The 25,804-nt window shown below is 39.1% G+C and overlaps 1 protein-coding gene across 1 annotated transcript in view; it reads left to right on the forward strand.

Annotated features, from left to right (window-relative positions):
- Nucleotides 1–235: 235 nt before the first annotated feature.
- LOC143684152 (vomeronasal type-2 receptor 1-like) overlaps nucleotides 236–25,804 on the forward strand; it is a 28,767-nt gene continuing 3,198 nt past the window's right edge. The window contains exons 1-4 of the mRNA XM_077160852.1: nucleotides 236–483; nucleotides 14,559–14,850; nucleotides 17,039–17,911; nucleotides 21,979–22,206. Coding sequence (XP_077016967.1) covers nucleotides 236–483; nucleotides 14,559–14,850; nucleotides 17,039–17,911; nucleotides 21,979–22,206 — 1,641 coding nt within the window. The remainder of the gene's footprint in view (nucleotides 484–14,558; nucleotides 14,851–17,038; nucleotides 17,912–21,978; nucleotides 22,207–25,804) is intronic.

Below are 25,804 nucleotides of genomic sequence, written 5' to 3' on the forward strand. Positions count from 1 at the left end.
TTAATGAGATTCTTTTCAAAAGGATTGCTCAGCTCCTAGTCCAGATCCATAAACTGTAAGTGGGTGTGAGGCTCTGTGATTGATTGAGGCATGACAATTATGTAAGCAAGTAGCAGCAAGCTGGGTCCGCTGGGACGGGACTTCCAGAAACTCACTGTAACGCCGTATTAAGGTGCATCGTAAAGGCTTGTAGAATTTTAATTCTGGTCATTCACCTCAAACTCACCTTATTAAAATGGCCAGGAGGAAGAAATGCTTGGTTCTAGGCTTGCTTGCATTTTTACTGGCTGACCTGGGCATTGAAAGCCAAAAAGAGAAAGAGGAAGAAGAACAGACCTGTCGGTTGCTGGGCAAGTTTGATTTGAATGGATATGTAGATGCTACAAACCATTCACTTGTTATTGGAGGGATGTTTCCTATCCACACCAGGATCATCCCAGCAAATGAGTCTATTTTGGAGCCAGTATCAGCGAAATGTGAAGGGTAAGGCATTCTCTTTTGTCTTCTTTTTACTGCAAAGGCTGGTAGTCCGAGTTGGGGGTGGAAGGTTGGAGAGAGGCGTGCTGGGGTGGGGGGCAGGGTGGGGGTCTGGGCCTGGAGCATGAGACTGACCTTGACAACAACACTATTTGACCCCAGGATAGGTACTTCCTGTTTCTGAGCCTCAGTCTCTTCATGGTTGGCATTATAGGAGTGCTTAGAAGGAGGAAAGGTCTAGCTCCAAGCAGGTCGCTGCCCACCACTGTGTCTCCGAAAGAAGAGAAGTGGATATTGTATGACATAGAACGTTGCTCCTCGGATGTGGTCTGTGCACCAAGAAACATCAGGACAGCAACAGCGTCCCCCGAGAGCGTATCAGAAAGGTAGAGCCTAGGGCTTCACCTCAGACCCAGAGAATCAGAATCTGCATTTTGATAAGACCCCTGGGCACATTATGGTTTGCAGAGCACTGGGTCAGAATTATTCAGTGTTGCAGCTTTCTTGTGGATTGTCTACTGAAATGAAAACCTGTGTATGTTTATTTCTGAGCAAATATTCATGGCAAGATCCCTTCAGCTGCTGGAAAGTTTCTCTCTCTCCAAACCTCCCACCCTCAGATTGTCATAGGATATTCTGAATTTGCTCACAATTCATTGTAAGACTGGCAAACATGGGTTAGATTTCTGGGCATGGAACTCATGCACACATGCACACACACTCACTTTAGATGGAAAAGAATACTAGAAAACAACTCTCCATTATTCTATTACCATAACATAGCAGTCTTTTCATTTTCTTATATTTCTTCTATAATTTTTGAATACTTGTGACCATAGCAGGGGCACAATTTTATTTTGGACAGCTTTGCTCCACATTATATAGTAAGCATTTCCAAGATGCTGCATGGTGATTGTAATTATAAACACATGTCATAAAAATTTCAACAACTTCTTATATAATTCAATCTTTTCTTAAAGTCCTTTCCTTTGGTCCTATTTCATGTTACACATTTGAAATGTTAAGGGGATGGATAATCTGTAATGTATTTGGTGAATGGAAAGGATTATACTCAGCCCTTGCTCATTCTTTCCTGGACTTCCAACTCTTTCCTGTTCTAGCAGTGAAGCAAAGGGAAGTGGAGTGAAAAGAATTTTCTCTAAGCTGCATTACTGTAGAATCAGTTCACAGAAGTTTTCACATTTTTAGAGTCTTTAATAACAGAAAATGAAAACTTAGAGTTTGTCATAATATAGTGCACTGGTATTTCCTGTTGAATCACTTTAATTTGTCAATTCATTCTTCACCCTTTGTCGGAACTGTCATGGCTATTTTGCTAACAAGATTGAATAGAAAAGCCAATACACATATTTTATTTGATAGAAATCCATCCTTCCCATTAAAAAAATAATTTGGCGTATCTGCCGTGGCTGGAACAGTCGTGAGAAGTAAGTACCTTCCATTCTTAAGGTAATTTACCGTGTCATTGATATTTGGGATTTGTGTAGTCAGTGCAATCAGGATTGGCGTAACTAAGGCTTGGGTTGACATTATTTGACCTCTATATACATGAAAGAAAAGACAGTGTGCCTTTTTGAAAAGAAGTTAATAAGGGATACAGGACAGAGTTAACCAAAACACATATGAAAAATATGTAGTAGTTAAAAGAACTGCAGACTTGGAAAACAGGCACACTCCCCTATTTCTGAGCTGTGGCTTATTAATAAGTTCATAATTTTGTAATGAATAAAATTTGCCTAAGTGATCAAATACTTCCCCATATTAGCAGGCACACATGTTTGAGTATAAATCTAGGCATATTTTTCTTGCATCATCAAAACGTCAAGGCAGGGCTTCCATGCCAATTCTACTGGCTACAAGAATATGTCTCCTAGTTTTTGCCTAGGAGAATTTTCTCCATCAGCTAACCTGTTCCAAGAGGTTAGCTGGAACCTCTCAAAGCAAAGTGATTAAGCATTTCCCATTCCAGTTCTGAGAACAACTTAGCCTTTGGACGGACGGTGGTGTGGATGTGACAGGATCGGACTATAAAGTCCAGAGCCCTCTAACTCCTGGGTGGGATAGAGCAGTCTGCCCTGCGGGGGGGCGGAACATGCGTCTCCCCTCACAGCCCTTCATCTTCCTCCAGAACGAAGCACATGCTGGAGGATGGCGGCCTTCCCTGATGGCAGAGGACAGCCTTGGGGTGGAGGGTAGAATGACTGGTCTGCTAAAAGATACATCCATGTCCTAACTCCTTGAACCTGCGAAGGTCGCTTTATTTGAAAAAGGGGTCTGTGAAGACATACTGAAGTTAAGGATCTCTAGAAGAAATGATCCTCAATTACCATGGGGGTCCTAAATCCAATGACTGGTGTCCTTTTAAGAGAAAGGCAGGAGATTTGAGACACACAAGAGAAGGTGCTGTGAAGATGGAGGCAGAGATTAGAGTTAGGCAGCCGCAAACCAAGGAGAATGCGGAGCCACTAGAGGCTGAAAAGGCAGGGAAGGATTCTTCCTTAAGGCCTTTAGAGCAGAGCAGCCCTGCTGGCACCCTGAGTTCAGGCCTCTGGTCTCTAGAGCTATGAGAAAATAAATTAAATGCAAGAAATATTTTAAATTAAAATATTTAAATCAAACACTTCATTTAAATATAATAATTAAAATAAATTATATTTAATAATTAAATGAATTTTAAATAATCAAATATATAAATTTAAATACGTACATTTAAATAAATTCAAAGAAAAAAATAAATATTTAAAACAAAATTCCGTTGTTTTAACTCATCCGTTTGTGGTTATTTGTTTTGGCAGGACCTGGAAATGAATGTGCTTGGGAGAAAGGGATGCAAGGGGGAGCTCTTGCCTTTTCTTCTATGGATGGGAAATTTGGGTTTTAAAACATTGCAATTGTAGTCACTGTCCAGACAGAATTTTGATAAAACTGGGATTTTAAAGTATTTGTAATTCAATTATAGACAGCACACTGAACAATTATAACTTATAAGATACAATAAATGCACAGCATTGTTCTTTGTCTCCTTCTGTCTTTAATTAATTAAGCATTAATTTAGTGAGGAATTTTTTTTTCTCTGTCCTGAGGTGAAGACACCAGCAGGCAGACTTTTTGGCTTTAACGCTCACCTTTGTGTAACAGACTAGCCTAGCTCACAAGGTCACCCCCACTTCCCCCCTCCCCAGTCCTGTCAGAGGATCCCTGGTCCTTGGTAATAATCAAAATTATGAATTTATAATGAAATCTTCTCCCCACTCCTGGTCCCAGGCCTCTTGCAGGTGGCCACCTTTTGCCAAAAGAGGGGGGTGTGGGCTGATTCATCTCTGCTTTTCTTCCCCTCCTCTCCCAGCCTGCTCATGGCCCTTTTCGCCCCGCCTGGATTGGGGTGTCAAGAGGGAGGAGCAGAAGAGGGTGGAGGAAGCTCTCACTTGGCTGGTGCTGTCGGGAGAGACTTCATGTTCCCTGCACTGACAGGTGTTGAAGCTGCCTGTTTCTTGGGGGAAGTTCCATTAAGTTCTTCAGAGCCTTCCCTGTGGGTCCCTTCAATCTGAACTCTCGTGGCAAAGCAAGGCTCTCCTTTGACCACCTGTGCTGCCTCTCCACCCAACTTCTCATTTTCCTGCAGTCTACCCCACCTCCCAACCGCTCTGTTGGGTGTTCTTAATGTCTGTTTGATGCAAATCCATGACTGAGTTTTCTGCCACGGGATCTATCTTTAGACTTCGGGTTCACAGATTTGTTTTTCATTTTCTTTTTTGAAGTACAGGTATACCTTGTTTTATTGTGCTTTGCAGATATTGTGCTTTTTTACAGATGGAAGGTTTGTGGCAACCCTGCAGTGAGCAAGTTTATCAGTTCCATTTTCCCAGCAACACGTGCTCACTTTGTGTCTCTGTGTCATATTTCCTTAAGGTGCATATATTGTTTATAGACATAATGCTATTGCACATTTAATAGACTACAAAATAGTGTAAACATAGCCTTTCAATACATCAGGAAACCAAAATGTTTGTGGCTTGCTTTATTGCAATATTCGCTTTATTGCAGTGGTCTGGAACTGAACCAGCAATGTCTCTGAAAGAAACAGGAGGGTGCCAGGAGGGAGAGGAACCAAGCGGGAGGTGCTGCTTAAACAAGGGAAGTCCTTCCTCCCCACCGCCCTGCAGTAGTGTTCTCGACAGGGCAATGATTAGACTGAGACTGAAGGGTAGAAAGGACTGGGTCAGGTGTGTACCAGGAGGAGGGAACAGTGGGGGCAAAAGCCCAGATGTGGGACAGAGCTTGGAACAGTGAAGAGCAGCAGGAAGTCCATTGTGGACGGAGGGTAGTGAGGGCGCAAAGGGACAGGAGGTGAGGTTAGAGAGGTCGGCAGGGGCCAGTGTAGAGTCTCGAAGGCTGTGGGTATACAGGTTTGGGGAATTAAAAAAATGCTTTTTATTGTAAAATATAACACATATACAAAGCAAAGAAAGAAAAAAGCAATAGTTTTTAAAGCACTCTTTAACAAGTAGTTACAGTATAGATGCTAGAGTTTGTCATGTGCTACTATTCCACCATCTCAGATTTTTCCTTCTAGCTGCTCCTAAACATTGGAGGCTAGAAGGAATATTGATAGAGTGATTCAGCAGCCATACTCATTTGCCAAATCCTATTCTCTCTGTTACACCTCCTCCTTTGTCTTTGATCCTTCTCCCAATCTATAGGGATCTGTAGGCAATGCCTGTTCTGATTCTTTCATGTTGAGAAGGGGTGCCAACACTAAAGGATAAGGGGATGTAATTAACTGATAATCTTGGAAGGACTGGTCCCTCTGGGTTTCAGGACTCAACTGACTTTGGAAACCTCCTGGAATTATAGGTTCTGGGAAAGCAAACTTAGTGCACCAAACCTTTATAGAGTGTCAGTTGGAGTCCTAGATGTTCTCAAGCGTTAACAGGAGTGATTCTGGTTGGGGTTTAGCAAAGCATGGCCATTAGCACTATCTAAGTGAAGCCTGCATAAGAGTCACCTCCAGAATAGCTTCTCAACTCCACTTGATCTCTCTTAGCCACTGATGTCTTATTTTATTACACTTCTTTTCCTCCTCTTGGCCTGGAAGGCATTGTCGATACCACAGTGCCAGGACTTGACTCATCCTCGGAAGCCATGCCCCATGACTCCAGAGACACCTTCACCCTTGAATTCCATGTTCCATGCAGTGGGGGGAGGGCAATGACTTGCAGAGTCGGGCAGAGAGAGAGAGAGAGAGAGAGGCTACAGCTAGGTAACAAAGAGGCTTCCTGGAAGCAACTCCCAGGCCTCTCTATGGGCAGTCCTAGCTTCTCCCCTACAAAAACAAGTTTCCTCAGGGCAAGCCTCAAAATCAAGGGCCTGGCCCATTTTCCTTGGAGTCTCCAGTGGTTGAGAGGGTATCCGGTGCTTCCCTGATGGGAAAGTTCAATAGTTCCATATAAACATGTAGATATATATATTTTCCCTTTGGACCCTCAAGGGACTTCATGTACACCTCCCAACTATCAGTCTACCATGGTCTGAGACGTGTCCTGGCATTCACACTAGCTACACAGAACTACAAGGTCTCGTTCCCAATGGGTGCACAGATTTTGAACTACCAAAGGAGGTTTTTCTGTTCCTTTCAAATTTTGCTATGAGTCCCTCTCTCTTTCCTGCTCCCTTACCCAAAACCACAGCCACTTGCCTCTAGATTCCTCAGGTCAGGCACTGACTAGTCACATGTCCCTATAACTGCAGGATAACCCTGCGGCTAGCCCCAAAATAATTCCTCCGTGTGAATTATTCGAAGCACTCTCTTTCTCAAGATACTTTACTGTCATCTTCCAGAAAATGATCATAGTTATCAATTTAGTTTCATTAAAATATGAATTCTGTTCATTAGCTCATTCTAGTGCACAACCTGCATGATTGTAGTTTTAGGTCTCCAAGAGACAACTGCCACCTCTCCAAATGGTCTCCTGGGAGCTTCTCCCACTAAGTTAGTGAACAGAAAGCAGCATCCTACAACCTTCCTTTGGGAGCGTAGTGGGACGTACAAAACAGGGGCAATTATCTTCAAAGAAATTTGTTCACAAATGGTCCCATATCTCCAGTCTCTTGTGCCTTTTAAGAATCCTTTGTATAGGGTAGAGTCATCTAACCAATCCTTGGTAACCTTCTTTGACATTTCTGCATTTTGCTATGGATTCTAAATTAGGAGTTTCTTGTCTATTGCACTTAGTGCCTCAGTGGAAATATCTAATTTGATGTCTGATTTGACCTGCCCACAATTCCATAGTTTCTACCTCACCCCACTAAAGTTCTTCCCTTACCAAATTGTGGGGAAATGTTTTTGAGATTGAATAGGGGACAGCAATGATTAAAATTCCTCTAAAAGAAAGTGCCAATGATGAATACCAGTTTCTTCTTTACTAAACTTAAAGGTCGACATAGATGGGGTCTGTATTAATCAGGGTGAGTAGAAAACTGTTGCTCCAATAGACATGCCCCCAAACCTGAGAAGCTTAGCATAGAAAATGTTTATTTCTCACTTGTGCCAGGTCAGTGTGCATCTGTAAGGGTTATTCTTCCTTTATTAACTCAGGAATCCTGCATCTTTCCCTTGTATGATGTTGCCATCTCAGCATGTAACTTCTATCACTGTAGCAGGGGAAGGGAATGTGTGGAGGGGCACTCAAATTTAATTTTTCTACAAGTGCAAGTTCCCCCCTAACTCTATGAGGTTGGGAAAGGCAGTTCTCTTGGGTATTGAGGAAGGAGTGGTGAGTAAGGTACAGGTGATCACTAACAGCATCGGAGCCTCTCAGTTGCCTTTTTGGCGGGGGCGGGGGGTGCATGGTCCAGGAGTCCAAACTGGGTCTCCTGCATGAAGGTGAGAATTCTATCACCAAACATCTGTGCACCCTATCTAAATTGCCTTTTATCCTAAAAATTTAACAGTTCATTTGCAAGTGAGAGGGGCAGTCATACCTCAGGATAAATTATTTTTCACCTATTTTACTCTCTCTGAGGGAATGGAAATCTGGTGAAGGTGGATGATGAAAGGAAGAAGAGGAAACGTTGAAGTAAGAGACATTAGAAGGGGAGCTTGTGTGAATGAACTGCTGTAATGAAAGGCTGATGAGCCCGGAGGATGGTATAAGGCGCTGAGGCATTTGGGATGACAGAAGGGAGTGGTGAGTGTAAAGATCTGGGAAAGACAATGATAAAACTTCATTAGATGAAACCAAAGACAAGCTTTACCTTCTTCAGAAATTTGTTGAGTTGACTTTGTTTTCTATTATGTTTTGAGAGACAACATATGAAAATGTTCTCTTGAAAAATGTAATGAGGAAGGAAGTGGAAGACTACCAGTTTTTTTCCATAGGATGGTGGGAGAGGAATGAGTACAGCTTCAGTACCTGCCCAGGAAGGGGTATCTGAGGGCACATTTATAAAACAGAGAAAAGGTCAACAGGGAGGCCAGAATGAGGAGGGATCCTACTGGAAAGGGCATGAGCTCCAGAGCCTGCCACAGAAGCACAGATTATCTGATTTTAACATTTCCATAACATCTTGTGAAAAATACAAATTTATTTATTTCCTGTATTTGTTGTCTGTGGTTTTTTTTGGGGGGGGGGGGCTCTGGTCATTAAAGGAAAAAAGCAAAATTTGGGCTTGAAAATTTTCTTTGAGTGAAGGTCTTGGGAAGAGAGTTAATGTTTCTTGAGTGCTAATGTATAGAAGACATCTCTTTATTTAATCCTAACGACAGCTAATTGAAGATGTTATGTACATATTTCAGATGAGGAAACTGAGTCTCAGAGAGGTTAAGTGGCTTGCACTAGGTCACATGGTAAGCATAAGGCAGATTTAAGGTTTTACTTCAGGTCTCTGAATTAGCCAAGGGGATCCCCCCTCCCCGATTTTATGAATATTTTACAAACCGAAAAAATGGTCCTTGAAAACATAAATTTACATAAACAATAAGGCATTGCAGAACCTTTAATATACTATAGGCATTGTGAATATCTAAGAAGGGAGAAAATATGTGGCAATTTCCAACTTTATTTGTCAACAGAACTTTATTTCTTTTCATGTCTATCTATAATACCTCATGGAACTAGTTTTCCGAGGAATAGAGTTGGAGAATTCTGCACTGCCCCACACTGCCTCAGGCATGGGATGTTGGTATAAGCTTGGCTACACCATTAAAGTAATGCATATGTGCTATTCAGAAGAGATAGGTAGGTACAGGATTAAAACTAAGCATCCTTACAAGAGAAGGGAGTTCTAGAGGGTGTCAGGAATAGGACATGGAGAGTGCCATCATCAGGATGCTGCCACAGTGGAAGAAGTAGAGGGAATGGATAGATAAGACAGTGGTTGGACTAAGTCTAGATCATCAGGGATGAGTTGAGCTAAGGAGCTTTCAGTTCTAAAATTTCTATTTTTAATATAGCTCTATTTTTTTGGCTGAGACTATTATTTTTCCAATTGTTTCAAGAAGGTTTGCCCTCTCTGCGTGGAACATGGTTATAATGTCTGCTTTAAAGTCTTTTTCTGAAGATTCCAATATCTGAGTCACATTGAGTTTGAGGCCTTTTCCCTTGAGAGTTGTTTAATAGATTTTCCTTCATGTAGTTACATAATTTTTATTCTATTCTGGATATTTTGAGTATTATGTTATAAACTTTTGGATCTTGTAAAATCTTCTGGAGAATGTTCATTTGTTTGCTTTAACAAGGATTCAACCTGGCTAGGTCAGATGGCAAGTCCTGACTTTCCCTCTGTGCTCGTTCCAGTGGCAGTTTAGTTTTCAAACCTTCTGCTCTGCTATTCTGGTTGGGTCTACACGCATGCCACTCTCGGACCAGGTGGGATCTGAGCAGTGATTTACACCACAGTCCAGTTCTCAAAGCCTTTCTAAGTTGGTTCTGGTTACTTCCACATGTCTGAAACTAACAACTCAGGAGGGAGCCCAGAACTTCATCCCCAGATTTACAGGATCCCTTTCTCCAATTCTCTCTTCTCCATACTTTTCTCCACGGTCTCTGGCTCCACATAGTCTCCTCTCCTGGTGCTCTGGCTGGAAAATCCAAGACTTCAGCCTCTCCATGTTGTTGTAGTGAGTGGGCCTGTCTCAAGGCAAAGTGACCCAGGAAAAGAGCACATGAGGCTGCTGATGCCCTTCCTTCTGCCACAGGAGTGCAGCTGTGTTAATGGGACTCAACTGGGGATAGAGCCAGCAAAATAGCTCCATCCTTCAGGGGATCTGGTTCCTGGACTTTTGGGTAAAAAGAGGTTTTTTCCTGGAGCTTTTTAAGTTTATTTCCATTTGTAGTTCCAGGACTTGTGCTGCTCCCAAGTCTAAGCTGGGAGATTTGAGAGGCAAAACAAGCAACAAGTAAACAGCAATAACTGATACAAAAGCTCTTGGTAAGTCATCACCTTTTAGGTCATTCTTTTGAGTTCTGATTTCCTTACCTAGTCCCTCTGCTCTCATTTAATTTTCAGAGTTATCTGATAGTTGCTTTCTGTGTTCTGTCAGATTTTAATTATAATCAGTGGGAGATTGTTTTGGTTTGCTAAAGCTTCTGGGATGCAATATATCAGAAATGGATTGGCTTTTACAAAGGGGATTTATTGTGTTACAAATGTAAATGTAACTTAAGTGTAATTTTACAAGTTATAATTCTAAGGCTATGGAGATGTCCAAAATAAGGCATCAACAAGAGGATAACTTCTTTTAAGAAAGGCCAATTATGTCCAGGCTCCTCTGTCTCATGGGAAGTCAGTGGCAACTTCTGCTGGCTCTTCTTTCCTGGGTTGGTTTCAAAATGACTCTCTCAGCTCCTATGGTTCCTTCTGGCTTCTCTTGGGCCATTTTCTTTCTTCAAGAATTTGTGCTTTTCTCTAAGGTGTCTCTTACTTAAAGGACTCCAGTAAGCAGAGTAAGAGACACCTGAAATGGGAAAGTTAGCACCCAATAATATGTCTGCCCACAAGATTGTATTACAAGGACATGGCTTTTATGGGGGCACAAAATAGTTTCAAACCAGCACATTCCACCCTTTGGACCCCCAAAAGACATATTCTTTCAATATATAAAATTTATTCCATCACAATATCACAAAAGCCTTAAACCATTTCAGTAATAATACAAATACAATACCAAGTAAAAACAGTACAAAGTCTCATCAAAATTAGCTATGGACATGGTCTTTTCTAAGACAAAATTCCTCTCTGGCTGTGGACCTGTGAAACTCAGAACAAGTTATCTGATGCCAATATACACAGGAGGGACAGTCATAGGATAAATATTCCAATTTCCATAGGGAGAAACTGGGAAGAAAACAGGGGTCACCAGACCCAAACAATTCCTAAATTCTGAATTGTTTTACTCCATTAGATTTCAAAGTCTGAGAGTCCTTTATAAAATGATGTTTTATCCTGGGGACTTGAGAGAGTGGCAGTTTTGCCCTTCCAAAGGGGTTATTCAGTGGCTCTGCTTTCTACAAACACTGGGGCGAGGGTTGTAACATTGGGGAGCATTGGGGAGATCACTTTGTTCTCGGCCCCACCCTCCTCAAGCATCTGAGAAGCACCTGGACTATCTGCCATCTCTGAAGCATACACTCAATTCCTTCAGAACAGTGGGGTGGTGCCCAGCCACTCCACAGTGTCTGGGGAATGTGCTCCACCATCTCTGAGGCATGAGGCTGACATATTCTTTCCACTGCCCCCAGGGAAAACTCATGCTCTCCTCATGCATTGGTGAGTCTGGTCTCCTCGCGCAAGATTTTTTGGCTCCAGACCTTAGCCTCCATGATTCTATCTTTGAAGTAATTTTTCATTCAATCTGTCCATTTTTTTTTGTCTGTTTTAGTCCAGATTGGCAGTGGTTCTGTTCACACAGTTCTTGCAAAAATTTGTTGGCTTGGCATGCAACCTAAAAGTGTCCCACCCAATCATAGGTCTGCCCCCACAAGACCAGATAATAAGAACATGGCTTTTCTGGGGTATGTAACAGTTTCAAACAGGCACAAAGATATAATATGGTATGTGATTATTTCACCTTAGCTTTAACCAGATATCTGATGGGACTTTGCAAGCATTTCTTAGTGCCTTCTGACTTTCAGTGCTGCTGCTAAAAAGTCTAATGACGTCCTAATTCTTGATATTTTGTATGAAACTTATTTAATCTGGTCCAGGGCACCCAAAGCCAGTTTCATTTTCTGAATGTGGATCAGTAATGCAAGGCACCACTGTGAGTACTCTGCTTGTCTCAGCCTTATTTGACTAAAACCCAAACTGCTCACCTGTATGGCATTAAAGGCTAACGCTTACCTAGAACATTCATCTACCTTTAGTTAATTGCATTAATAACATTGCATATTTAAAATTTTTTAATGTAGTTATTTCAAAATTAGAATTATTTAATTCATTTTCACTCACATCTGTCAAAAGTTTCCTCCTACATACATCTAACCCCAGTGTTCTTCAGCCCTCTTACCACCTGTCCATGTAATGCAACTTTTCCTTCCAGTGTGAGTCCTTATAGGAGGCTTGATCCATATGATTTCCAGGGTCAGACTGGGTCTGATCTGATAATTTCATCTTAGCATTGCTGACCTTTAACTATAACTAGAAATTCCAGTTGGGTTGGGAGAATTCTTATTCTGAAATTCACAGTTTCAACAAAATACAAATTTTTGTTGTCAATAAGTCAAGAGGAAGATTTTTCTATTGTGTTGAAAATGTTTCTCATAGCAGAGAAAGATAATAAAATGGAATGAGGAAAAGTGTGCTTTACTACTTGGTTTGACTGATGTAAATGAAGGTAAGGTTTAGAAAAAGTGGGGGGAAATACACATTGTAAGATGATGCTGTAAATATTAAAATGGAAGTCAATGAATGAAAGAAAAATAATCTTAAATTCCATCCTTCCAATAATCATTTTGTGCTTATTTTTAAAAATTCCCTGTTAATCCCAAGTAGTAGCTACTCAAGTCCTGATTGCATTGATTAGTCCAGATGTTCATATATATTTAATAACAGTATGGGAATATCTTTTCATCTGGTTTATTTTGCTGAATTCTATGTACATGCTGCTGTGTAATTTCTATGATTATAGTTTTTAATGACTGAAAATATCCCCATCAAGTCAATGTATTATAACTTATTATTGCTGGGAATGTAATTTGTTTCCAGTTTTTCAATATTATAAATAATTTGGCAATGAATAATATTGGGCATATAGTGTTTTCCTTTGGAAAATCCCTTTTCTGTTTTAATCCAGACTGGCAGTGATTCTGTTCATATAGATCTTTCAAAAAAACGGTTGGCTTGGCATGCAGCCTACAAGCGTCCCACCCAAAAATAGGTCTGCCCCCACAGGATCGGATAATGAGAACATGGCTTTCTGGGGTACACAGCAGTTTCAAACAGGGGCAAAGATAAAAGGTGGTGTGTGATTATTCCATTTTAGTTTTAACCAGATGCCTGAGGAAGATAAATTCCTTCAGATAAATTCTCAGAGGTGGAATTGCTGGTTCAGAGTGAGTGAAGACATTTCTAACTTTTGAAATGTATTGCTATATTATTTTTAAATATTAAATATTGCTGTATTTATTCCAATACATGTATGGCAATTTCTATTACTACCAAGGTAAATTCAGAAACCACGTATCTTGGGATAACAAAGTTCTTCCTGTTCTGATACCTTCTGGTTCTTTAGTCTCACATTTCACTGCCTCACACCCACTCTCATTTTATCCTTCAAACATACTTCTTTTCCATCCCTTGAATGCCTCATGTTCCCTTCTGGCCACACTGTTCCTTCTGCCTGCAGCCCTCTTACTCTGTTCTTAGGCCATCATTCAAGCCTCAGCTGGAATGTTAATAGCTCTAGGATTAGGGGCTCCTCCTTTGTACCCCCTATGTCTACCCTTACAGGGTACTTAGCATTTTTAATTGTTTTGCTGTAGTTGCTTGACTACACTTCTGTTTCCTCCTCTAGACAGTGCTATGTCTATCTCACTCACAGTTGTAATTTTAGTGCCTGGCATCAGTGGGACTGAATAACTACATGTTATGTGAAAAAAAAAATAAAGTGAAAAACTCAAAGAGAGACGGAGGAAAAATCCAATGTGCCAATAGGATCTTTGCTATTAGAAATTTAATTCAACAAATACTTATTAAGTCTAAAGCATGGATTTAGATGCTGTAGCTGCAGAATATGTTAAGAAAAAGACTTAGGGTCCTTACTTTCAAATGGATGAAAGTTTGGTTAAAACTGAGAAGAAAGAAAGAGATTTGGGAGTTGAGTCTTTATTTTTCACTAAAGAAATTTTTAAACAATGCAGTGATGAACTCCAAGAGAAATACTTTCGCTTTTTAGTGGGAATGAGAATGGGAAGGAAGAGGTTTCTTGTTAATGGTTATATGGACAATGGTAGGAAGGGGGATATTTGTTACATTTTTAAAATTCTATCAACATTAGCAATGAAATGGTAATGGTAGCAAAACAATGTAATCAGAGTCACAGTATAGGTAAATTTTATTCATTCCTATCATAAGCATTTTCATGTGTCTACATAATTTTTATAATTTTTACTAATGTCCATAAGAAAACAAGAGAAATCAATAGAAAGGAGAGGAGGGAAAAGGAGACTCTTGACATCAGGGACTTCCAACGAATAGGAAAAAGTATACTGAGGAATTATAAGGTGCCCCATGTGGTAGAGAGAATTGTGGGTGTAAGAATATTTTGGGGAAACAAGCTCATCAGCAGTTTTTGGAGATTATACCATTATATGAAAGATACATAAAGCAAGAAGACTTTCAAAAAGGTGTTTCCCATCCCAAACCAATCAACAATGGATACCATTGATACCTGAGCTGATCAAGTATTCCATGTCATTTATGATACATTAACGTGCTCCACACACGCGAGTGCTTGCAATGTTCTGGCAAAATGTTCTCATCACCACCCCAACTAAATGCTGCTTCTGCCCCCAAATATCCACCCACTGACTGAGGCCTTACAAAGCGTATTTCCTTTTCAGATTTAACTTCCGGGGATTCCGTTGGATGAAAGCCATGATGCACACAATCAAGGAGATTAACGAGAGGAAGGACATCTTGCCCAACGTCACTCTGGGCTATCAGATCTTCGATAATTGCTACACCATCTCCAAATCGATGGAAGCGGCTTTGGTGTTCCTTACAGGGCAGGAGGAAAACAAGCCCAATTTCAGAAACAGTACTGGAGCATATCTGGCAGGAATCATTGGAGCAGGTGGCTCGTCCTTGTCAGTTGCTGCTTCAAGACTTCTAGGGTTGTATTATATACCTCAGGTATCGCAGACTTTGGGGCTGTACTAACTTATAGAGAAACACAAACTTTGTAGAAACTGCAGCAGATATTAAGGTACTTAGGTGAGGATGGAGTAAGTTGCAGAGACAAACAGGGATGGTGGTGAGGAAGCTGTTCCCAACTGCTTTGTTCAGCCAGGCTTTAGCAATGCCTACTTGGGGGACAATTTGAGACTCTACCACATGCCTTAGGACCCTGCTCTAAGTTTTAGCTTGAGGTTGTGACCCAGTGATTGACGTGAGGCAGTTCCATTGGGCACCGTATCCCATAGCAACGTATGAGGCACAGAGTAAGCTGATCAACAAATACTTCTGATTGCATAAGGGACTCTTTGTTTCTGGCCTTTATTAATGGTTATTATTCATGTCCCCTTGTAGTTCACATACTACCAAGCTGAAATGGGCCTGGTAATTTAATAAGCTAGCTAAAGTTTTAGAATGCTGAATTTACAGATTATTTTAAATTTATTTTAAATCCAGAGACAGTGACACTTTCCACATAAGTATAGATGTTAGGAGAAATGGATTATTAAGTAAATATAACTGATTATAATTATGATTATTTCTATAAGCGTCAATAGTGAACTCTTATCAGTGTGAATGATCAAGCTTATTTATGTTACTGAAGAAAAGGGAGAACTTGAAATAACTGTAAAAAGTAGCAGTTATACTGTTTCTTATAAAGCTGAAAATACAAATAGAGGGGGAACAGGAAAATACTGGGAAACAGAACCAAGATGAAGGGTTGGCCAGGGCAGTTTACACCTGAGATGTGAGCTTCCCACAGCTCAAAGTGCTGCTGTTGTGAGTCTATCTTACTCTGAATACCACCCATGGGGCAGGCACAGCCTAGATACCTCTAGTTAGACTATTTCATTTAACCATCACAGTGATTCTGCAGAGAAGGTAAAATAAACCTATGCGATAGACACTATCACATTTATTATCTCACTTAATACACCAAACAGCCATAAAATATAGGTATCATTACCTGATTTCATTCTTGGGGAAACTGAGGTTCAGAAGGTTTCGGTAACTTGTCCAAGGCCTACACTAATGAATTATGTAGCCAGAAGTGGAAATCAAATGTCTCTACTACATAAACTAGATTCTTTCTAACATATGGTCTCCATGATGTTGCTACTTAGGCAGTTCTAAAGAAGGATTTAAACTTTAACCAGTGGGAATAAGAACAGGGGTAGAGAAAGGAGAAAATAGGATTATTCTGGCATTTATGAAGGAATTGAGGTCATGGAGCTATGGAATTATAATGTAGGTTGCAGGTGATGTATTTGTAACATAGGATGGGAATGGGATGGGATGGGAGACAATGTTATGTATGTTCTAAATGATAGAGTCACCAGGCTGAGGGTAAGCTACAGCAGAAAACTGTATAAGACTGCCGGGAATTCATAGTGCTCATTGCTTCACTTCCACTCTCACTGATAGAATATACATGCAAGGATCACTGGCCAAATGAAAAAAATATATATATAGTACCTCCTCACCCATCTAGGCGAGTGCCTATAAAAAGAAGAGTTCTGGTAACTTTGTTGGAGAACATGGCTTAGGCCTGAGGTTGAAGTGGGACAACCTACCACCTTTCTGAATCTATGTCTATATACACAAAAGTCCTGGCAGAGAGAAACAAGAGAAAAGGACAGAAAAAGGGAAAGTGTGTGTAGGGCAGAACTAGGGATGGATGGGGTGAAGGAAGGAGGGAAGAGAGAGGATAGAATCTAAGGTTATTCAGTCCATCATCTACATGGACGCGAAGTTGGATCTGAGAAAGAGCTTGGAAGACTTGACTCACTCACCCAGTCTCAGGGGAACATAAAAGAGAGCCCCCATGACTTGCCTGTCAATGTTGTGGCCCCATTTATGAAAAGGAACGTGTTGAATATCATCATCTTAGTAATTAGTTCCTCCAATTCCCTTGGAGGCAGAGTGGGCAAATGGGTGGATAGAGAGGCCCAAAGTGTTCCCTCCAACAATCCCCACCCTCCAAGTAGGGAGTGAATTAGAAGCCCCTTTGTGTATGGACTGAGGTGGGAGTGGAGGGAGAAGAACTATTAAGTTCCCTCTCTCTCTGATAAAAATATTCAGGGATTGTGTAATATAAGTTTTGGCTATTGCTTTGTAATAACTGCATGAATATCTTCAATTGTAGGTGGGCTATGCCTCTACCAGTTCATTTCTTAGTGACAAATACCAGTTTCCATCATACCTTCGCACTGTAGCCAGTGATAAGATGCAGTCGAAAGCCATGGTAAACCTTATCCAACATTTCCATTGGGTCTGGATAGGCACTGTAGCAGCTGATGATGATTATGGAAAATATGGAGTAAAAGTTTTTAAAGAAGAATTGGAGAATGCCAATCTCTGTGTTGCATTCTCTGAAATCATCCCCAAAGTCTATTCCAACGAGAAAATGCAAAAAGTTGTTAATGCTATAAAGAACTCCACTGCCAGAGTCATTGTGCTTTATGCATCTGATATTGACCTAAGTCCTTTTGTGCTGGAGGTGGTTTATCATAATCTAACTGATAGAACATGGATAGCGAGTGAAGCCTGGATCACCTCAGCCCTCATTGCAAAGCCTGAATATTTCCCATATTTTGGTGGAAGTATTGGATTTGCAATACCTAGAGGTGATATACCAGGATTTAAGGAATTTCTTTATGATATACATCCTAGTAAGGATCCAAATGATGTCCTGACCATTGAATTCTGGCAAACTGCTTTTAATTGTACATGGCCCAACAGTAGTGTTCCATACAATGTGGACCATAGAGAGAATATGACAGGTAAAGAGGACAGATTGTATGCCATGTCTGATAAATTCTGTACTGGAGAAGAGAAATTGGAGGATCTTAAAAATACCTACCTGGATGTATCGCAGCTAAGAATTACAAACAATGTCAAACATGCTGTGTATACCCTGGCTTTAGCTCTGAATAATCTAATTAATTGTGAAGAAGGACGAGGGCCATTTATTCCAGGATATACCTGTGCATATTTACCTGACTTTGAGCCCTGGCAGGTAAGTGTTCTTTTTTTTTACTTCTTTTTTTTGGGGGGGGGGGGGGTGTGTGTGTGCATAGTCCAGGAATCGAACCCGGTCTCCCACATGAAATGTGGGCATCCTAACCACTAAACTACCCGTGCACCCTTTTTTCACTTCTTGATATAGTTTGACAGCTAAAAGAATTTAGAAGATGTTTCTTTGTCTTTGTACTTAATGAAGATGATTTTATCACATGCACACCTAAAAGAATGGCTTGCTTCTGTGGTTGCATTTTAAATTCCCATTTACTAACAGAGTTACTATTAGGTTTGTTGTGAATGATGGAAAACCCAAAACAGCAGTGGCTTAAATAAGATAGATTTTTTTTCCTTCATATCAATGAAGTTCAGAGATAAGCATTCTAGGATTGAAAGAGTGGCTTAGGAACGGACCCAGGTTCCTTCAATCTTGTCATTTCATCATCCTCAATATGTGGGTTCATTTGGGCTTCCACCACCATGTCCACATTTTAACAAGCAGGAAGGAGAAGGGGCAAAATTTGGTACACCTCTCTATTTAAAGATATTTCCTAAAAATTATATGCAATTATTTTTCCATCCCATTAGCCATAATTTAGTATATGGGTACATCTAAATGTAAGGAAAATTTGGAGATGTAGTCTTTTTGAAGGAGGGCCATCCATGGGTATAAATGCCAGGAGATGAGAGCTATTAGGGGCCATACTGGGCCCCTTATCTCCTATTTCAGGTTCAGTGTCCCAGCAATTCATCGTGTTAGCCCCAATAGTCTCACCAAGATGCACACCAAATCAGAGTGCTCCCTACTTATATCCTCCTACCTATAAAGGTCAAATCATGATCTCCCCTGGTCTGGCCTTATCATCCAGAGGCCTAGTCACCGTCTCTGATTTTATCACTCCTTCCATGACCCTCACCACTTAATGCTCCAGCAACGCCAAATTGCTTGTCACTTCCAAAAACCCCCATAGTGCCTGGGAAGTCCTCCCATTGCCTGTTTTTATTTTTAAGATTTTTTTTCAGAGGAGTTATAGTTGTACAGAAAAATCATGCACAAAATACAGATTTCCCATATACCATTCTTTATTAATGCCTGGCATATTTGTTACAATTAATGAAAGAATGTTTTTATAACTCTGCTATTCACTATAGTCCATCAGTACAACAGTGTTCATTGTTTGTGTTGTACGGTCCTATGTTTTTGTTTGTTTGTTTTTGGTATGCTGTATATTGAGGGCCACGTTTCATTTTTTTTTCCATGTGACTATCCCATTATTGCAGCACTATTTGTTGAGTTTCTTTTTTTTGGGTGGTGGGGGGAGTTCACAGGTCAGGAATCGAACCCAGGTCTCCTTCATGACAGGCGAGAATTCTCCCACTGAACTACCCTGGTACTTCCCAATCCTATGTTTTTTAAACATTTTTATTTTAGTAACATTTAAGCAATCTAAAATTTCCCTTTTTAACCACATTCAAATATATACTCAGTGTTGTTAATTATATTCACACTGTTCTAAACATAATTTTACAGAGGGAAAAAATAGTGACATCACTGTTAACTAAGCAATCAAAGTTAACACACAAATAATGAGACACAATGACATCATGGACAACTACCATCCATTACCCATTATGATCAACCCAAGTAGAACTCTATACAATATAATATATAATTTTATATAATTAATTTCCCATTTCCTTCTTCTCTCTGGCCACTAGTAATCTATATTCTAGTTTCTGACTCTATGAATTTGCTTATTTAAATTATTTCATATCAATGATATAAAAAATATCTGTCCTTTTGTGTCTGGCGTATTCACTCAACATGTCTTTAGAGTTTACACATGTTGATTCATTTATCAGAACACCATTCCTTTTTATAGCTTCATAGTAGTCCATTGCATGTACATATCACATTTTATTTATTCAGTCATCGGTTGATGGAAACTTGGGTTGCTTCCATCTTTTGGAAATTGTGAAAAAATGCTGCTATGAACATCAGTCTGCAAATGCCTGTCTGAGTCCCCACTTTCAATTCTTTGGGGTGTATACTTAGAAGAAGGAATGCTGGGTCATGTAGTTATTCTATACTTAACTTTTTGAGGAACTGCTAAACTATCTTCCACAGCAATGACACCATTTTACGTTTCCATCAACAATGAAGGATTGTTTCTATTTTTCCACATCCTCTTCAATGCTTGTAATTTTCCATTTTTTTTTAGTAGTAGCCATTCTAGAGGGTGTGAAATGGTATTTCATTGTGGTTTTGATTTGCATTTCCCTAATAGCTAATTATGTTGCACATTCTTTCATGTGTTTTTTGACCATTTGTGGTTTTTTTGGAGAAATGTCTATTCAAAAAATGTTGCCCATTTTAAAAAATAGGTTGTTTGTCCTTTAATTGTTGAGTTGTAGGATTTCTTTATATATTTTGGATATGAAACCCTTATTGGATATGTGGCTTCCAAATAATATCTTCCATGAGTAGGTTGTCTTTTTACTTTCATGATAAAGTCAGTTGGTACACACAAGTTTTTAATTTTGATAAGGTCCCATTTATCTATTTTTTCTTTTGTTGTATATGTTTTAGACGTAAAGTCTAAGAAATGATTGCTTAACTCAAGGAACTGAAGGTGCTTCCTTATGCTTTCTTCTAGGAATTTTATAGATCTGGTTTTTACATTTAGTCTTTGATCCACTTTGAGTTGATTTTTGTCTATACTATGAGATAAGGATCCCCTTCATTCTTTTGCACATGGATATCTGGTTCTGCCAGCACCATTTGTTGAAGCGACTACTCTTTCCCCATTGAGAGGACTTGGCACCTTTGTCAAAATCGGTTGGCCATAAATGTGAAGGTTGATTTCTGAACTCTTAATTCTATTTCACTGGTCTAAATGTCTGTCCTTATGCTAGTACTACTTCCATTGCATCTTTATTTTTATTTTCATTTTCAAATTGATCCCCACATTGCATTTAGTTTTGTATCTCCTTAGTTCTCTTTCAATCCGCAAAAGAGATTTTTTCACTTGTTTTTCATGACCTTAAACCTTTTGATAACTGGCCAACTGTATTTTTTTTTTTTTACCAGCTAATTTTAGAAGTTTTTTCAGTTTTGGTTTGTGTAAGGTTTTCTCACAACTGGATTGGGCTATATACGTTGTTTTTTTTTTTTTTTTAGGAATACCACAGAAGGGATGTGTGTCTTTATCAGTGCACCCTTATCAATATGTCCATGATATCATTGTGTCTCATTATTAGTGTGTTAACTTTGATTGCTTAGTTAGCAGTGTTGCCACTATGATTTCCATCTGTAAAATTACTATATATTTTTTCAATGAATAATTATCTTGTAGGGAGGTATTTTGTAGCTCTGCAAATGTTCTGTTTCTTATCACACTTTTGTCCACAGATTTTAGCATTCATCAATAATTCCTGTCTGAACAATTATTACTGTTTGAAAAATTATGATTTTCTGCGTCCCTCATTCCTTCGACATTTATTCATTATTGTTCTAGTTCTTGTCCATTTCTATATGCTTTCCTCGGTATCTCACTTGGAGTGAGAGCAGCATACAGTAACAGAGGGAGAGGGAACCATGAAAGGCAGGTGACCTGGAGTGGCCCACCTAGTGGTGGGTGGTGATTATAATAATACTTAGCGTTGTATAATAACTTAAACCAAAGGCGTTCAGTTGTATTACCTTAATCCCTGTGACAGAAGTAGAATAGGAATAATTTTCCACCTTTTACAAGCCAGGAAATTGGTACTCTATTACGTTATATGATTTGCCTAAGGTCATAGTTACAGAGCCAAAATATGACTTTCGATCATGAGACACCATAATTGAGGCCCTGTCCAATAGGTGGTATGGCCTCTCTGGTTTGTAGAAAGTTAGGTACCTCCTTTGTTCACCTATTATTTATTTTTTATCCATATTTTTTACTCATCTGTCCATACCCTAGACAAAAGGAGTATCAGACACATGGCAAAACCCTGTTTTTTAGACAATAAGATTTTTACAAATTGCTTTTTACCCTTGTTGTTTCTATTCTTATTTTCTAGTTAATGTACTATCTGAAGACAGTTAAGTTTACGACCCACAATGGAATGAGAATAGAAATTGATGAAAATGGAGATATCGAAGGATACTATGATCTTCTAAACTGGCAACTAAATGATGATGGTGAGATTGCTTTTGTGAAGGTTGGAGAATTTAGATTTTCAAAGTATAAACATGAACTCGTGATGAAAAGGAATGCAACAATGTTTTGGAACACAGAAACATCAGAGGTTGGTTACTCTGCCTTCTTATTTGTTTATGTAAACAGAGAATTTCATTTTTATAATGAATGTTTCAGGACTGACAAAATATCAAACACCCAAAGTTGGCCATTCCAAGTAAATTTTCCCAAATATAGTATAAATCTTTTTGTAAGATTCAGATCTTTTGTCTTTAGAACATTTTGTCAGATTATAGTTTAAAATATTAGATTGTTTCTTTTGTTTTGGTTTTCTTCAAGTTCTCCAAGTATGTTATTTGTATCTCCTTTATCTGTCTTCCATTTCACCTACTTTCTCTAACCTATTTTGCCTTTTTCTTTGTCTTTATCATTCTCCTGGTTGTTTTCCTGCCTTTATTTGATACCCCTTATTAAATTTTCAATTAAATACATATTTTTTGAATTCCTTCTAATTTTTATCTTGTTTCTGAAATGGTTTTGACTTTTCTTTAGTTTCTTTCCTGAGTACAATTAATTTTTGTTTTGTTTCTTCAGATTTTTATCCATTTCTCTTCATAGTTTCTAAGTTTCTTATACAAGAAACTTAAAAATATTTATTCAAGCACTTATTTAAGTACTTGTCTATGATTACTCATTTGTGTTTGAAGTGCTGTGCATCAATATACTTCTGCTTAATTTTATTGAAAGTAAATTTCACTGATTTTCAATTTTCTTCTTGTAGTAGACTTGTATGGAGGCACACATCTATGTTTGGTCATTTTTATGGACAAATGTGAGATTTTGGGTGGCTTACAGGATTTCTATTTCAAAACCACCTTTCATGACGGAAAAGTTCCATTTATTTAATGGTTGTCTTTTTGTAGTGGGGGAGAAGGCTGATGTGTGTCTTCTGATCTTTTTGTTCTCATTTCTGCAGGATCCTTAGTTTTTCTTTCTTTTTCCTCCTACCACATTCCAAAAATCACTTTTCTCTTGTTCTGTACCCTCTGGTCCCACTGAGGTGGTACCTTTCTGAAAATGTCATTTGATTCCCACTTTCAAATTCTTTCTCTATGGCCAGTGCTGAATCTACAGGATTTTGGACCTGCTTTCACTTAGAATGGGACTAAGTGAAAACAAATCATGCTGGTACAGGATTTTAGAATGAAAGACAAGGAAATTAAGATTTCTGAATTCCCACTTTCTTCCAGATACATATGAGATTTTTTTTTTTAAATCTGTGGGTCTATCATTTTCTGCTTTCCATAGGTAGAAATAAGCATAGATTTATACACACTCACCTGAAGCATACACACTCACCTGAAGTATACACACCTCCCCACCTCTGACATACATAGATGGACACTTGTTCCTACATTTCTTAGTTCATCCTTAAGCAGCACTTGAACATATTATGGAAGGATATAAAAATAAAAGCTTATTAGTCTTTGCTACACAACCCAGAGTCCTTTGCTACATTTTAATTCTGTGACCTAGACCTTCTCTGTCCAATAGAAATCCTCTAGTTACATGTAGCTTTTAAAAATTAAATTAATTAAAGTTAAATAAAATTAAAATTCACTTTCTAAGTCACATTAGCCACATTTCAAGTGCTCAATAATCTATGACTAGGGGCTACCCTGTTGGACAGCACAGATATAGAACATTTCCATCACTGAAGAAAGTTCTGTTAGAACTTAAAGGATGACAGTGTTAGGGAGAAAAAGATAAGCAAGAAATGAGAGGTGGAGGACCAGGGACTTGGTGGTGATTATATTATAATTCTACATAGTATGGTCAGGGAAGGTCTGGCTGGGGTGATATTTGGGCAAAACTTAGACAAATGAAATGAATCAATGTATTATCTAGCCATATTTCAAATGCTCAATAGTCATGTGTGCAACAAAATGATCCATGGCAGCTAAGGAAGTTAGCTTGGACCAAGGTAAACATGGTGGAGGTGGTAAGAAGTAGTTAGATTCTGGATACATTATAGGGGAAGTTGATGGGTTTGCAGAGATTGGATTTGGAAGTGGCCTGCATGAAACAATTAGTGGATAATATAAGGCATGGTTTAAGGCATAGTAGTAAGCCAAATCTGGGGGTTGGTGAGCAAATGGGCCTGAGTGAAAGAGAGAGTACACATAGGCACACAAGAGAAAATAAGGTTGGAGAGATTATGGGTGAGAATGATGGTGTCATTAGCAGACTTGGAGAATTTGGGAGGGTAAATAGAGTTGCTAGGGATGGTTTAAGACATGTTGAATTTGCAATGATGGTGGAATCTCAAAGTAGGGATATGTTAGATGTTTAGAAAATGATTAGATGTCAGTGGGAAAGGTAGGTAAAAGAGATCAAGATCTGTGAGTTCTATAGGAGTCCTGGTTAAAGACAAGAGAATGAATGAACTATTTCATATATAGAGAGAAAAGCAGAGGACCAAGGACCAAATCTAAGAATATGCCCACAGCAATGAGCAACGTGGAGGAAATAGAAGCAATACAATAAATAGAAGGAACTAGTGGAAACCAGGGAATCAGCATTTCAAGGAGGGTTAATTAAAGTATCAGATACTGAAAAGAGATAAAGGAGAAGAAAAACTATCAAACAAGGCAAGAAGAGGTGAGTGGGTAGGAAGATAGATCATAAGGGAAGGGATACTGAGAAATGGAGCAAAAAGGCATCAACCCATTGTTCATTACAGTTTTTTAAAGAAAGGTATATGGAGGTATATGGAGAGCTCTTTCCAGAAGACTGGGTCAAGAATGAGTAACTCTGGTTCATTCAGTCATGATTTTATCACTTATCTTTCAGACTGAGAATGCTTTGTTGTCACTCCTGCTTGTAGTGGTGATTCCTCAAAGTACATTTAATTTATAATTTAATAAACGTGCAACTTATAAGAAGTCTATCCACTACATATAACAATGTATTTTTCTATAATGTTACATACTATAACCTAGCTCAGAGATTTCTAATATTTCCCATAATATTGCACACAGATTTACCCTGGAAAACAACATATAAAAATTCTAATTTCCAAAATGAATATAAACATGATTATTCACTTTCCAAAATGAATCTTTGTTTTATGGAAAAATGCATTTTCTCTCCCTTTCTAAAAGGAAACTCTTCAGTACATTAGGACATAAACCAATTTACAAATGTTGGATTTAAACTGGATTTCAAGATGCACATCCATGTATAATGTAAAGGGAGGCTTGTGTTCATCACTGAGCTCCCTAAGCGCTTTTAGAAAGAAAACATTCCAATGCTATGTCTTGTCCACTTTTCCTTTTCATTCCCCTTTTTTCTTCCCACTGAAAAAACCTTTCATTTTTCTTTTCTATTGAGCCTCATGATACATCTTTAAGACTCTATTGGGATGACCTTGCTGAGAAGAATTCTTTTACAGGATACTGAGAAGATTTGGGGCCAGGAACCTCAACCACCAGGAACAGACTTGCCACACTGTCCCCTTGTCAGAGATCCCTGGACGTTGAAGCTGGTTTGGGTTTTGCGGGTTACAAAGAACTAGCTTTAGGATTGGCTTTACATTTATAGAAATATCCATGAGATTGAGTTTTAGCAAAATGCCCCTCTAGGTTCTCCAGTTGTTATTATTCTTTGTCCATTATCCTTGTCCAGGTATCCTGGGTTTCCTAGGA

The sequence above is a fragment of the Tamandua tetradactyla genome, chromosome 5 (assembly GCF_023851605.1).
Source record: "Tamandua tetradactyla isolate mTamTet1 chromosome 5, mTamTet1.pri, whole genome shotgun sequence".
Taxonomy (NCBI): Eukaryota; Metazoa; Chordata; class Mammalia; order Pilosa; family Myrmecophagidae; genus Tamandua; species Tamandua tetradactyla.